Below are 16,238 nucleotides of genomic sequence, written 5' to 3'. Positions count from 1 at the left end.
GGATTGGTAGAAATCTTAATAATGAAATGGGGAAAAATACATTGCCACCACCATGTGCTCTGTATACTATTGGAGGAAAAATGCTTTCCTGCACCAAGGTAGTCTACTCTCACTGACATTCCTCCTGTGTCCTCGCATGCTGCTGTATGCTGCTATATAGTGCTTTCAAACCATAGGTAGCTATTATGTGTTTGCATTCTGCATGCCATTTAATTTTCATACTAATATGAAATGGGTACCATTGTTATATTTCCATTATACACAAAGAAATAGAGGTTTACAAAGGTTTGAACTATATTGACAGAGCTGGAACGGAATCTGTGCTAAGTGAGCATCAAATGTAGGTGTATACTTGTTAATCATTTTGTTTAATCATTTTGGCTAGTACTTCTCAGACTACATTAAAAAAATAAAAATAAAATGTTCTGTTTAAAGACTGTTTTTAAGAAGGTAAAAATAGAGAAGACATTGAAACAGAATTCTAGAGGCTGGAGAGGTGGCTTAGTGGTTAACAGCATTGGTCACTCTGCCAAGAGAACTGGGATTCAATTCCTAGGACCCACATGGTACTTACACCCATCTGTGAATGGTGTATCTCAGGAAAATCCTACACCCTCTTGTGGCTTTCATGGGCATCAGGCATGCACATGATGTTGCCCATATAAATAAAATAAATAAAACAGTGAATGAATAATAAATAAAAAGCAAAGCTTCATTTTCCATATAGCTAAATGTTTTATTACCATTTATAATTTTATCTTGTTATAAATATAGCAATAAAAACTGGAAAAACATTGAATTTCATTTTTCAAAAGGAATAGGTGCTATAAAACTGTAACCCAGGTGAGGCGAGTTATTTAAAAGCTGTTCACAGGTCAGACCCAGAATGAAAGTCTATCTCCTGAGGGCGCTCGGAAAGCTCCATGTGTGTGAATGTGACATAGTTTGAGTTGAAAAACCTTTCTCATACAATATGTTCTGATCATGCTTCCCGCCTCCAATGTCTACCAGGCCCTTCCACCTCTCAGTGACCCAGATCCATGACCTTTCTTTAAGCAAAACCCAAACTAAAATCACACACACACACACACACACACACACACACACACACACTGTCCAAACAAAGCAATGTGAGTCAAAAAAAAAAAAAATCTATAGAAATAGCATTGAGCTTGCTTTGTGTTGCAAACTACTCCTGGGCATGAGGCCTGACCTTAAGTATGGCTAAAATACCCAGTGATACTCCATTGGTGAAAACTCATTTTTCCTTTATAAGTGGGTATTAATTGTAGATAGCTTCTTGGTGAGAAGTAGGAGTCTTCCTCACCTTTCAGTGCCAGAACCTAGCTTAAAAACATCATTTTTTCCTAAAACAAAATCTTTATTTAGAAGTTGATGTTGAGGGCTGACAAGGTAGCTCAGCAGGTAAAGGTGCTAGCTGCCAAGTCTGATGATCTGAGTTCAATCCCCAGTATCTAGGTGGTGGAGGAGAATTAACTTTATGTATGCACACTTACACCACACATACATACACACAAAGCACGCATGCATGCACACACAAACACAATGTAATAAAAAGAAGGAAAAAAGATATTGAGACTACCTGAGTTAAAATGGCTTAAGCAAAGTTGGCTTTTCCTCTAAGATGAGTAGCCATTGTAGGATTTTTGAACAGAAATAGCACCTAAATTACATGGTAAAAAGCCTCCTCCCACCCTTTTTCTTTCTCTTAGCTCTGGGGAGGCAGAGACCAGTGATCTCCATGACTTTGAGGCCAGTTTAATGGTACATAGCAAGATCCTATTTCAAAACAAAACAAAACACCCTACAAAACAAAAATCTAATTTTAAAAAGCAATTGGTTGTACCCATAATAGTCACACCACAGTTGTACTGGTGTGTTCAGCTTGCCTGGTGTGTTGTTAGCACAGCACACAGCATCCATATTTGAGCAGGACTGTCAGCAGCAATTCTTCCCGGGAGTCTGTGTGCTCTGATACTACAGTGAAAAGGGAGTGAACTTTCAGCTTGGTCTTAGCCTCATTTCTCCATGTCCTGCAGCCAAAGTGTGTGTCATCTTTAGAAATAGGGTCTTAGCGTCCAACTCTGATGTGCAGCCAACAGTAGTGGGAATAACCTTATAGTTTGTAGGTTATCAGGGGATTGATTCCTCTGCCAACAAGTAACAGGAAGGCAACCTACTCCTGGGAATTAAGACTTTTACTTAGCAACCTTAGGGCTCTTGGGAGTATCCTTTTCTATCCATGTACAGCTACTTCAGTCAAACACTTAAAGTGATAGTTTCCACATCCTTTCAAATACCTTTCCAAATCTGTAAGACAGCAAGGGGTTAGTATTTACAGAAGGTGGGCAAAATCTCTGTAGGCTTACTGCTGTGTTGGACTGCTGTTTAAAAAAACATTCACAAGGTCCAATGAAAAGATCCTATAACTTGTATCACCTGTTTTATATAGCAGCATAGATGAGGGCACTAATCCATCCAACTCTATAACTCACAGTCATTTTCCATGAGCCATTTGGTCTCCTTATCCTGGTGTGTTGCTGCATCTGCTATGAAGCCTCTGTGTGTACCCTAAATACCCAGCAGTCTTGGTGAGGCTGGTGTGTGCCGCTTAGCCTGGATCAGGCCCAAGGGGGAAGCAGGAGCGAATCTCCTGTGCCTGCCACTGGAGTTGGCTCTGCAGGTTTGATAAGCCCAGGGCAACATGTGGCCCTTTTGTTTTCTCAACTAGTTGATGAAAGCCCCAGTCTGGGTAAACAAGCTCCAACCACTATGGTTTTGTTTATTTGTTTGTATGTTTTGTTTGTTTATTGTTTTTGGTAACAGGGAGAAATGTATACAGAATATTACAGTATGTGTGTGTGCAAATAACTGTATACCTCTAGGGCAAGCTTAATATTTTTCATTTGCACTTTTTTTTTATCACATATTTTCTTAGTTAATTTTCTTAGCTCTCCAGAAACTAACACAGATTTTGTCTTTCTGTTAATCTTTTGCTCAGGAACTCCAGAGCCAGGTTTTGCCACACTGATCTTCTGAATGGCCCAGATAGACTCTTTTGTTTGTCTTGCCTTTCTCAGCTGCTCTGGGTTGCTTTATGACTTTATAATTTCCATTTGCATGCTGGCCTGCAGTAAGATCTACCAGAGCCCTTCTATCTTATAAAGATTACATTCTGCCATGAAGGCCAGCAAGTCCACCAAAGCCCTATTCTAGTCCCAAGGTCATTGCTGGAAGGAGGAAAAAACATCTTTTCTCTTTTCTATATTCATTTTATATTTGTTTGTGGGGCAGGTACAGGTGCCACAGTACACATGTAAAGGTCAGAGGACAACTTACAAGAGTCAACTCTCTCCTTCCACCATGTGAGCTTGCAGGTCAAGGGGCTTGGTAGCAAGTGTCTGTATCTGCTGAGCTATGACACTGGCTCCCAACAACTTCTTTTTCTTCTTCCTTTTAAATAGGTAATAAACTTTATGTGTTTTTCCCCAGTGTATACATGTGAACTGTATGCATGCTTGGTGTTCACTGAGGTCAGAAGCAAGCATCAGGTTTCCTGGAACTGGAGTTATATAGACTGTTGTAAATTTCGATGTGGGTGCTGGGAGTCAAACCAGGGCCTTTAAACGGCAGCCAATACTTTCAATCCCTGAGTAAACTTTTCAGACCCAGGCCTGTGACTTCCTGTCATATGAAACAGTTCTGTCATTTCTTGCTGCCCAATTTGCTCAGTAACACCTGTCCTTCACTTGTTGTCTTCCAGTCCCCTAGATTCATAGAGTCCTTAGCCATCAACAGTATGTGCCCCTAATGGCTTGTATGGGCCAGTTCCTCAGAAACTGACTTTTTCTCCATTATCTCAGATTATCCAGTCTTTGTCTCAAGGATGGATGGGTGGTTCTAATACCATGTCTCCACTTCCATGGCACTTTCCTTCTGTGCCCATGCCAGACAGCATCATAAACCGATAGTCAGGGGACCCTGGTATTCAATCTTCCCCAGTGTAAGCAGGTCAGATGTATTTGGTGATTAAGTCCAACAAGAACTCTTTGGCAGAGATCTAATTTGTGTTCTTTTCCTTGTATCCTGCCAACTCTGGGAAACAGAAGGCCAACACCTTGACCTCGTTTTCTCCTTTTTTCCATCTTTCCTGCCAAATCAGAGGATAATACGTATTGACTTTTTCCCATTGCAAATGGTCTTGTCCTCTGACATCTTCCTTCCTGGCAGATAGCTGAGTCTTAGTTACATCTCACACGGCCCACAACAAGCCATGCAACATCTGTAATAAACTGCATATGGTCTCATCTCATCTGGGCTTTTATGGACTGCAACACAGTCCTTAGTCCATTGGCTGTTTGGGGATGGAGGTGAGCTGTGTTCGTCAAGGAGGCATGGCACCTCATACTACACAGAAGATGGCCACTCTAAGTGGCCAGCTCTCAGATGGCTTGGCCTTGGTTTTATATCTTATCTCTCCTTTGGAACATGTAATTGCCACAGTAGCAAGGAGACACAGCAGTCATATCACATAGGGGAAATGGCTCTATCAACATTACCCCCACATATGCTCCACCCACAGGCTGATCACCCGCAGTTACATTTTATCATTCATCCCATAGGTCACGCTTCTCCTCCCCAACTCATCGCTCCACCCCTATTCACCTGCCAATTGGGTTGTGCAGCTTTTTCTGGGAAGACATGAATAAACCTTTATTCACCCTGGATAGGGCTGGGATGACAGACCAAATAAACAACTCTACCTTCCTCTAGCTTAGTGAACCGATAAATTCATTAGGGTTACTTACAGGAGTATGGGTGACTCCAAATAGTCACATCCCTGTATAGTACAACTAGCATGGGTGATGACTCAGAACAGCTGCATCTCTGAAGTGCTACACATAGATAGCCGATAGCTCCACTAAGAGGGGCTCATCTCTCCTGTAATTGCTTATTGTTTCATAGATAACATTTGAGAAGGGCCATATGAATTTTTAGGTCTTGTAAGCTTCTGGAATATTATGAGTCTCAGTCTTCGCTGCAGGAATTTTATAGTTCAGAGGAAACAGCTATAGAGCACTATCTCTAAAAATCCAAATGAATAATTTAAGAATGAATTGACATGGATCTATAGGTGTCTTAGTTAGTTTTTTGTTTCTGTGAGAAAATACCATGACCAAAGCAACTTAGAGTTGTAGAGGGAAGAGTCTGTGGTGGTTGGGAAGCATGCTAGCAAGCAGCTGGCAGAGCAGCGGAGCAGGCGGCCAAGAGCGTGGGCCCTGCTTAGGACAAATCAACTGTGAAAAGTATTTTTAGGGTAGCTGGTGAAATTTGAATTTGCTTCGAGTGATATTAATAAATTTAGATGTTAAGAAATTGTCATTCATTTTTATTAGGTATAAGAGTGTTGTGATTACATTTTTAAAACTTTTACTTGCTATGGTATTGTAGTATTTAATAAAATACTATTTTAGTATTGGCTTTTAATTTTTTCAAGAAAACATTTTAATTAGATCTAACAAAGATTTTTAAAAATATTGAAATTGTGAATCCTGATAATTGAAGATTAAATTGTTGTAGTGGCATATTTTTATATATGTACATTTTAAATATCCTCTAATTTACAAATGTTAAGGAAAGCAATGGGATACATTACATGTGTTTACATCTAAGTAGATCCAGAAGTCAGTGAGGAATGTTGATGTACTATCTTCCCGACATCAATCTCTTTAGGAATTACAGAACACTAGAACTACCATGGCATCACAAATATTTTGTTTCTGGTTCCTCAGTTCTCTCATGTCTCTAGAGTTCAGAATTACTCTTGCTTTCTATTAAGACAACATTCATAGGAAGGGAGGAATATGAGTAGGTTACAGTAATGAGTAAGCAGCAGTCAGTATTCTTTAGTTGGCCAGTATGTCCCCCAGCATGATGTAACAGAAAGAATGAACCACAGGCCCCCATTCTACCACGTGGAGTGACCGTGAGAACCCACTTAACTTCCCTGTGGTCTCTGTGCTTTGCAGGTTGCTCGGTTATGAGGAAGGCAAGGCAAAACTGTGTCTTTTCAAATACGGGATTTCTGTGACCTGAAAGTAAACAGGTCCAGTACCATACTGCCATGATAGGTACAGAATCTTTGAAACCCTGGAGGTCAGCTGATCTTAACTTCTGCAGAAAAATAAACCTAAACTTGCAATCTAACAGTCTCTAGTGTGTCCTGTAGGGTGGTTATTCCTTTCAGTTGCCAAGATTAATTTTTTCCCAATTACATTTGTAAATGAATGTGCATTCATCACTATTATAGATATATTAGAAAACAAGTAGGAAAAGTATCACCCAATTTTCAAGCAATTTCCAGGACAAATATAAGTTTATATATAGCTCCATGAAAGTGTGAATCCCTGTCATAGGACCTCACTCTGTACTGTAGTGAGTGGCCCACTGAAAGGACCACCATGACTAAACACACACACTTGCTCAGATTATAGATATGCTCTGAATAAAGGAGTTATACAGCCTTTAAGGGTAAGATTTACTCCCAAAAGTGTAGACAGGCTCATCATATTTAGTTCTCTCACTAAGGTGGGACTAAAACAAAAGTCTGCATTGCTTATATGGCTAACTCTCTCCCAGTCTCTCTCCTGCTCTTATTTCAGGTGACCTCTTACTAATGTCAAACAAAACACTTAAATGCCCACCAAAACTTTAACTTTTTATTTTATACATTACCTTTTATCTTACCCCAGGCTGCTAGCAGTGTTTGTTCATAAAATTTCAGATGATGGGGATTGCATCATTTCTCTTCATTCTTGTTTCTGCAAGCCAACCTTTGTTACTTGAATCCTCAAAGTGCCAGACAGTCGGTTGGTCTGTGTTCACCCGTATAGCTCAGACCCGCTGCCTCTCGGTTCTCTGGTGATGGGTTTGTAACAGCGAGCTTCAATCCCCTGCTTCCTCTATTTGAAAGGTTCCCGTCACTCTCTGCCATTCAGCATCTTATCATAGAGCAATCATCTTGATGCTTAGATCTTCTCACGATCTAGTTCAATTATACTCATTTAACTTTATCTCCCACTCCTATTTATTACTTAACTCTGCATGACTTTGATGTGTTTATTTGAAAATGCTTTATATATTTGTTTACTGTTCCAATAATCTCTTTTCCTATTTAAAATTCAGTTTATACTTAAGGCCTTATTTGAATTCCTCTTTGATAATTCTTCTTTAAAACCCACCATAATCAAGTCTTCACACTTGGGTATCTGGATTATCAGTAGACACAATATCTAGTATTGCTACTGGAAAGTATTTTGTTATGTCTTACAGTCTTGAGTTGGATTACACATTCAACAGGGCCAGTTTCTTTCTGTTGGGCCCTGGGTACCACATCCTGGTAGTGCCATGCTGGGGAACAAACCTTTAGAACACAGGTTTTGGTGTTCCAAAATGATAGCATATCCTTTGCTAGAATGTTTCTACTGAGGTCTTTGTGTATTTTTTATCAATTTCTTACTACTAAACTCTTTAGAAGGGAAAAAAATTTTTTTTTCCGAGACAGGGTTTCTCTGTGTAGCCCTGGCTGTCCTGGAACTCACTCTGTAGCCCAGGCTTGCCTCTGCCTCCTAAGTGTAGAAGGAAATTTATGTTTGATTTTTTATACTTGTTTTACTTAAACAGAGATTTGACTAAACTCAAGGATAATCTATCTAACAAGCGTAAATCATTTAGAAGAATTATTTGTCCAAGAGCCTTAGATGTACTGAAGTAGAGCTAGTTTTTAACTTTCTTTATATTGCAAAGAAGGAAAGAAAATACTAGAGTAGAACACCAATATTTCAGGACATGTGCAATTTAAAAAAATAGGCTTTAGTTTTATGTGTATGTGTGTTTTGCCTGCATGCAAGAACATGCACCTCATGTATGAGGAAATCAGGAGAGGGTATCACATCCCCTGATGTTGGAGTTATAAATGGTTTTGAGCCACCATATTGCGTTGGGATTTGAACCCTGGTAACCTCTCTAGTCTAACATATATACAAATTTAGATGTCTTGAAATCAGCTTTGGAAAGTATTTTATATCTTAAATTCCTAATTAGGAAATTTTCTAAATTCCTAATTACTAGATGGGTATTTGAAAATACTTCTGGACTAGGGAAGTAGCTCAGTGGGTAAAGCTCTTGGGAAGCAAGGGTGAGGACCTATGTCTGAATATGCACCACCCCTACTCCCTACCCCCAAAGCCATTAATGAGTAGTTTTAATCCTACTACTCCTCTGGCAAGATAAGAGTTGGAGACTGGAGAATCCCCAGAAGCTCACAGGTCAGCTTGCCTGGTGTATATGCAGGAACAAACAATCTTGTATCAAATAAGGTATATAATAAACACCAATACTCAAGGTTGTTCTCATACATACATATATACATATGCACATACATACTAATATAAATATACAGTCTAAAAAAATTTCTAGGTACTATGAGTCAAAAGGGAAGAAGACAATAAAATATAATGGCTAAGACAACAAAGACCAGACCTTGAAGTATAGAACATTCTGGAAGTCTGGATTCTCCTGTAGAGTTAGAGTTTTTAATACCTATTTTAATAAGGGTCCTTAAATGCTTTAACCTCCCTTTTAGTCCACTGCTCATGAGAGGTAGTGGAAAAGAAAGGTTAATAGGGCAAAGGGGGATGTAGACCTGTTTAGAAATAGTTCTTTTGGGCAATTCCAGTCTTCCTTGTGAGGATATCAGCAGTTCAGTTCACACAAATCAGCAATAGTAGCTGGGTTCACTAGGAAACACTATTCCAAAATCAGCAACAGTTTGATCCAGAAGAAACCTCGGGGCTCTCAATCAGCCTGAGTCAGCAGATGTGGCAAAAAGCAGCTGGAATATCAGAGAATTTCTTTGGTATATTTCTCTCTACGAAGTCAAGACTAATGATGCTCAGCAAAGAAGGTGAGGCAAACTAGTACCACAGCATTGTTAGCAAGCCCAATGAAGACCAGCAAGGAGGAGCAAGAGGACCTGTGGCATACAGCACTGCCCCCTTTCCAGTCATCACGTGCACTCTCAAGTGCCCACTCTAACAAAACATGCCCTTTCCCCAGAAGCTTCCAGAAAAATACCACGTGTCTGTTCTCAGCAAAACATTCTCTCATAAGACAGTTTCCAAAAAAGCATCACATGACACAACTGAGTTTCCAAAGATACTAGTCTCCAATTTCCACTTCATTCCCCCATATGTTGTGTGCATGAGGTCTTATAGTTACTTAACCTTCCCATTATACATCATATTTAATGTGTAAATGTGACCAAGGGTACCTATGTTGCAGGGGCAGGGGGGGTTATAAATAGATGTATGAAAATGCTAGATGGGCATGGTGTCTTCTGTCTGTAGTCCCAGCACTTTGGAGGTGGAAACAGGAGGATGAGGAGTTGAGGGACAACTGTGGACACATAGCAATTTGGAGGCTACCCTGGCTAAATGAGACCCAATCTCAAGGACACATGCACATATCCACAACAGGGGAAAAAGAAAAAAAGAAAAATGCTTAACAGAGCCATGTAACAAGACTCCAAAAAAAAAAAAAAAAAGATAGTAAAAATTACTAACACAAAACAACTCCTTAAATAAAGTCTTACATAAAATGAAATCTTCTCTTATTTAAGTTACCAGGCTCCTAACCACCGTAGCTAAAAAGTTGTTATTTTCCAAGATAACACATGTAGAAGAGAGATTTTTTTATCACAGAGGTTAGAAAAGAACAACATAGCATTTTAATTACTCTAAATTATAGAACATTTTTTTTTATAATTTCTACTACTTTAACCTAGTTACTAATTGTTTTAGGTTTCATAATTCCTTTTGCCATCATTTACTTTTTACTTACAAAAATGTCTGTCCATCCTTCTTTCTCATTGTCTCCCCGACCCTGTTTTTAACCACATTTTAACTAGGGATGAGGCATGAGGTGAAAGTGCAGCTTTTCCATGTTTCTAATGCATTCAACCCATTCAATTATAAAATCTTACTTTCAGCCAGTGGATGCTAAATATGTAAATTGTGTGACTTCCCCAAGTAGCTTCAGTGAACACCAATACTATCTCGGTGTAAAGTGGTTTGTCTGATGGACATGACCTTCGGTGTTCCCTGTGATAAGCCAGTATGTACATCATTCTAGTTTTACCAGGATGAGTTCTAGATGTGTGTGACAAATGTCATGTACTCTGCTTTTGCATTATCTCTATGGAGTACACAAAACACCCTCAACACATATGCATCTTGACAATTTTTAGTTTTGACTCTGAAAAACAGAAACATAATTTATGTCTTATAAAAGACTATATAGAGAATAAATAAACTTAAAAGATGAGATAAGACAGTGTGTTTCACTATTTCAGAACTAGTCCAGGACTACAAGGACTTTCAACAGAACATACAGAATACTAGGGGTTATTCTGGTCCACAGTCACAAACTATATCTTTGAGTCTTATGTAAAGTAAATATTGTAACAAAAAGTATAAGATCAGTATGAAGTCAGTACTTGAAACTATTCACAGGACATGAAAACGCAATGACTCTAAACTAACAAATCTACACATTTAAAGATGACCCAGATCACAACTACCTTTATTAGTTTCTTGGGTTATAAATTATGACAAGCATAATAGCTTAAAGCACTATAAATTTATGTCTTATAGTTCTATATAAGGACTCTTATAATCACCCTGAATTCATATGAAAAACCCAAGCCATTTTCCATACCTACTTTGATCCCTGTTAACCACATGGTTTCTAATGGGCATATTACCAGGTAATGAGACTAAATGTTTGATATGTTGTGATAGCACCAGTTGTGATTTAACTGCTTAATGTATTCAAACTCAACCCTCAAAATCTAGGTTAGTGATTAATCTGTATAATTATAGTTCATCATAAATATGTTAGAGCTCTTTAATATTTCTGGTTAAGATCTGTCTGACCACACTCCACATGAGAGTCTGACATGTATATACATGTATTTGTTAGAGAGTATTTGGTAGTGACAATACAGTAAGCAAAATCAAGGTACTAGTAAAACAAAACCACTAATTTTCTTTAAAGCTTTCTATTTTGGATTCCTCTTACACTGTCTAAGTGACTAGAAGATACTGAATGACTTGTTTGGAAAAAGCTATTATTCCCTCTTCTGTATGGTACCCATCCAGACTATCTCCCCAGATAGCTGCTTTATTTCTAATACCTTCCAAAGTTGTTCTCCCTGTGTTGGTCAGGTGATGAAACCCTCTTTTGTCTCCTAAAAGTTATTTTTCTAAAGTAACTTTTTGGGCTAAACTAAAACAGTCATTAATATAAGTATTTTTAAATCTACCCCCCAAAAGCAGCTATATTTAAAAGAATACTGCTTTGCTTCCTTTAAAAACTTATCCTTTGAATCCTAGAAGAGGTATGAATTAAGGAAACCAGATAGTATAAGGCAATAGACAAGAATAGGACACAGGTGCAATGCCTTTACTGATCAGTAGGCACTTAGTAAATACCTATTTCCCTGGTCAATTGTTTACATCTCAACCGTATAACACCACGGAATTGGTACATATTAGTTATTTGAAGCCAGGTGTCTTCATTTTAAATCTATTTTTATTTAACATAAGTATTTGAATGTTCTAACATGCTTGTGTGTGTGTGTGTGTGGTGGGTAGGGATGTAGTCAGGGGTTAGAACTCCTACTTGGCATTCCTCCTCAGGCCTTTCACCAGCCACAAAAATGACTCAAAAAAGTAAACTTGAGTTTACTGAAATAATGTTTTGTAGTATAAAACATTTCAAAACTAACATTTGAGTGCTTAAGTAAAGCACTAATATAGCTGTGATTCTTATGAAAATCTTTGACAAACATAATAAATGTAAACAACTCTGACATCTATTTTTAATTTCCTGAGTTGAGTAAAAGGCTAATTACTTAAAACTTCATGTCCTTGAACTTGCAGTAGCTCTTTGATTCAGATAGAAAACCAAAAGCATCATTTAGAGATGATTAAAAAGCATTTAAAATAAAAGTCTGTCAAGCATCTGTGGCATATTGTTATTTACAGTCTTCTGTTACAGGAGATGAGTATGATGTGTGTGCTATCTGTCTGGAGGAATATGAAGACGGAGACAAGCTCAGGATCCTTCCCTGTTCTCATGGTATGAGCACTCACACAGTGCTTTGAACTTGCATATAATTCAATTTTGGGTTCCGTATAAAAGGATGGATGTGATTCTATAAAAATATGCACTAACTTCTCATATGCATACACAATGTGAACAGATCACTATACTAAATAAACATAGCAAGAAATTAAATGTAATAGTCTCCTCATACAATAGTGTTATGCCTACTCAAGATCTATGGATCTTAGTTTCCATGTATCAGTGTCATCCTTTTGTATTGTGATAAAAAGAAAATATTGCATAAAATACCTAATTTCAGCACCTGTTAAAATTGAGATCATAGATTTCTTCATAAAGACCATCTTATACCCTGCTGAATCAAATCAAGCATTGTATTGAAAATAAGTGCTTTTAACAGAATTGTTGTACTGAAGATGTATATTTTGCTTCAACAGCTTATCATTGCAAGTGTGTAGATCCCTGGCTAACTAAAACCAAAAAGACCTGTCCAGTCTGCAAACAAAAGGTTGTTCCTTCCCAAGGTGACTCGGACTCTGACACAGACAGCAGTCAGGAAGAAAACCAAGTGTCAGAGCACACCCCCTTACTTCCGCCCCCAGCTTCTGCCAGGACCCAGTCATTTGGGTCTCTGTCAGAATCCCACTCACATCAGAACGTGACAGAGTCTTCAGACTACGAGGACGACGACAATGAAGAGACCGACAGCAGTGACGCAGACAATGAAATTACTGACCACAGTGTTGTGGTCCAGCTGCAGTCTAACGGTGAGCAGGACTACAACATAGCAAATGCCGTGTGACTTTCAGGTGGCTGGTTTCTTTCCCTTAAAATGTTTATTGAGGTATATGATTGAATTTTTTTTTCTGCTCCCTTTAGAAGTTCTGTAGAAATAACTTATTTTTTAGTTTTCTAGTGTAATCAAGTTCCAGAAACAGGCTATTTGACCTCTGATACTTATCTTCAATAGTATACAGCCTCTTCACTAACATGTAACAGACTGGTGCTGTAACTCAGGCATCAAATTAGCTCTCTGGGGATGACAAAATGTAGCCAAGACACTTTAAAAATCCTCAGTATAGCTTGAAACGAAGACCTAGATCACAGTATGCAAATGTTGTCTTACTCATGAAGTCTGCTCTGGTCATCTAGCATGAGCTAAAACAACTCTCATTTTCATAAAGTTGCCTAGTGTTTTTGGGTTGGCACATGTCTCTTCTGATAGTCCCTCTATCATGATTAATGAGTGGCAACACACAGTTTAGGATTTTTCTTCATAGTCCACAGAGCAACTAAAATATCTTCTTCCTTTCTATTCCCAAGTAGTTTTTCCTCATAGGGAAGGTCTAGTGTAGACTTCAAATACTTTGTTTTAAGGTTTCCAAAACCACCATAGTGTTATGAGTTTGATTCCACAGAAATGTCTCTGGACCTTACTTTCCATATTTCAGTATCCTTTTATGTTGTGATTTAAAAAAAATGCTGCATAAAAATACCAAATTTCAGCAACTGTTAATATTGAGATCACATACCTCTTCATAAAGAGCATCTTATGCTAATTAGCCCTGCTGAACCATGTGCAGAGGAAATTGTTCAAGTGTTGGATTTGAAAATAAGTGCTTTTGTTTAATAGACCTAATGTATTGGGGCAATGTATTATGAAAAGTAAAATTATATAACACTGTAACTATGTAGAAAATATACTTAAATATAATCAGAATGCTAAGACTTTTTATATGGCCTTGTATGATGACAGCTTCAATGTTAATAAATGTTTTCCACTTTAAAAGTCACAAAGTATTTGTTCTGATGAACTCTTACATTAGCCTTATATGCAGGGTGCTATAAAGGAGAATGATGGAGATCATACATCACCTTAGGATTTGATACAAGGTTACTCACCAATTGCTTAGAAGCAGTTAGGCTTATCCACCAAGTTAACACTATAGCCAAAATCGTCTCCTCAATAGTGTAGATTAGGGTATTTTGTTGTAAATTGTGATACATTCTTTACAGAAGGTGCATTCAGTGACATGGAAAATTGAATAAAATCATGTAATAGAATAAGTATATCAGGTGTATGAGCATTTCATTAACTTTTTTAAATACTATATTTTAAGAGAAATATAACACTAGTAAAAGAAATTTTAATTTTTAATTGTTTCTCTTTAAAAATTTTATATTCAGTTTGTTTCTTTGTTGAGTTTTTTGTTTGTTTGTTTGGTTTGGTTTCTTGAGCCAACGTTTCTCTGTGTAGCCATGGCTGTCCTGGAACTCATTCTGTAGACCAGGCTGGTCTCAAATTCAGAGATCCTCCTACCTCTATATCTCCTAAGTGCTAGGATTAAAGACCTTCACTACCACCGCCAGCTCTTTTTTTTTGTTTGTTTGTTTGGTTTTTGGTTTTTTGGATTTGGTTTTGTTGAGACAGGGTTTCTCTGTATAGCACTGGCTGTCCTGGAACTCACTCTGTAGACCAGGCTGGCCTTAAACTCAGAAATCCGCCTGCCTCTGCCTCCCAGAGTGCTGGGATTTTCTTTTCTTTTTAAAGATTATTTACCATAGTAATAAGGCAACATGGTACTGACACAAATATATATAGATGAAGAGACCAAACCGAGAACCCAGATATAAAGCTATGAGATTATAGCCACCTGATTTTTTAACAAACAAAGATGTTACAAATACACATTGGAGAAAGGACAGCATCTTCAACAAATGGGGCTGAGAAAACTGGGTGTCCACATACAGAAATAAAACTTAAACATTGTATCTCTTACTTGCACAAAAATCAATTCTAAATATAGCAGAGACTTGACTGCTTGTTAGATCTGTAATTCTGAACTACTAAAGGATATCGATATAGGAATAGGTGAGGACTTTCTGTACAGGATTAACTCCAGATGCTCAGGAAGTAAAGCCAACAAAGGAAAATGTTAGAAAGTGAAGAGGCAGCCTACAGAATGAAAGAAAAATCTTAGCCAGATAGATATCTGATAGCATTTTGATGTGTATATATAAATATATAAAGAGCTTAAAATAAAAAAATAAAAAATAGAAATAACCTGATAAAATAATGATCTAGGGAACTAAACGGAGTTCTCAAAAGAAGAAACACAATAATCCTTCAAGTGTTCAACATCTTACTCAAACCCGAATGGCTTTTGTCAAGGGCAAGTGATTCCAAATGCTGGCAATGTTGTGGGGAAGGAAAACCTATTCACTGTGTGTGGGAATGTAAACTGAGGCAACCACTAGGGGGATCAGTGTCAGTGTCTCAAACACCTGGGACTAGAAGGGTGCTGGAGGGGCCAGCTGGACACATACCCCAGGATGCCACCCTACAGGAGGTATGCGGACTTCATGGTTATTGCAGCTCTATTCACAATATTCAGGAAATGGAACCAGCCTAAATGTCAGTGGATAAGGATGGATAATGAAAATGTGATACATACATACAGTGGAATTCTAACCAATGGTAAAGAATAAAATTACTAAAGTTTCAGGAAAAACTGAAAGATAGATCTGGGAAATAGTATACTGAGTGAGTTAACCCAGTCAAGAAAGACACACACTGCATCTTCTCCCTTATATGCTGATACTAGCTTAACAGTTTTAGAGCTTAACACTGTGCTTAACACAGAGTACTGGTAAGGCCAGAAAGAAATGAAGGTATGTGGGATGGTGTGTGTGTGTGTGGGGGGGGGGGGGGGGGCGTGTGCGTTCTGAACACAGTGGGCATTAAGTTAAAAAGTGGGGGGGGGGATCCTAGGGATAAGAAGGTCTGAACAGGAAGCAAGGGGATGGGAGAATAGGGAAAAGGGGGTGGAGGAGGAAAGGATAACCAAAACTAAGGATATATAGGAAACCATGTTTATTTGTTTTATAAGCTTATTGGAACAAAAAAAGTTAGGTCATAGGTATCCTCTATGGATGGGTAATGTTCCTCCCCAAAGCCATGGAATATTAAACAAACATCTCAGTGCTGGGTATAGGATACTTCCTATGAATTGTTGAATGGTGGTGATGGG

General features: G+C 38.2%; 1 protein-coding gene across 2 annotated transcripts in view; it reads left to right on the top strand.

The window, feature by feature from the left end:
• Positions 1-14,572, top strand: part of Rnf13 (ring finger protein 13) — a 94,743-nt gene extending 80,171 nt beyond the window's left edge. For both annotated transcript variants that reach the window (XM_052180482.1, XM_052180481.1), the window contains 2 exons: positions 12,142-12,222; positions 12,645-14,572. In XM_052180482.1, the coding sequence (XP_052036442.1) occupies positions 12,142-12,222; positions 12,645-13,009 (446 nt within the window). In that variant the 3' untranslated portion in view covers positions 13,010-14,572. The remainder of the gene's footprint in view (positions 1-12,141; positions 12,223-12,644) is intronic.
• The last annotated feature ends 1,666 nt before the right edge of the window (positions 14,573-16,238 follow it).

This window comes from Apodemus sylvaticus, chromosome 4 (genome assembly GCF_947179515.1).
Source record: "Apodemus sylvaticus chromosome 4, mApoSyl1.1, whole genome shotgun sequence".
Taxonomy (NCBI): Eukaryota; Metazoa; Chordata; class Mammalia; order Rodentia; family Muridae; genus Apodemus; species Apodemus sylvaticus.
The sequence above is the reverse complement of the archived record's forward strand: the minus strand, read 5'-3'. Positions and strand labels throughout refer to the sequence as shown.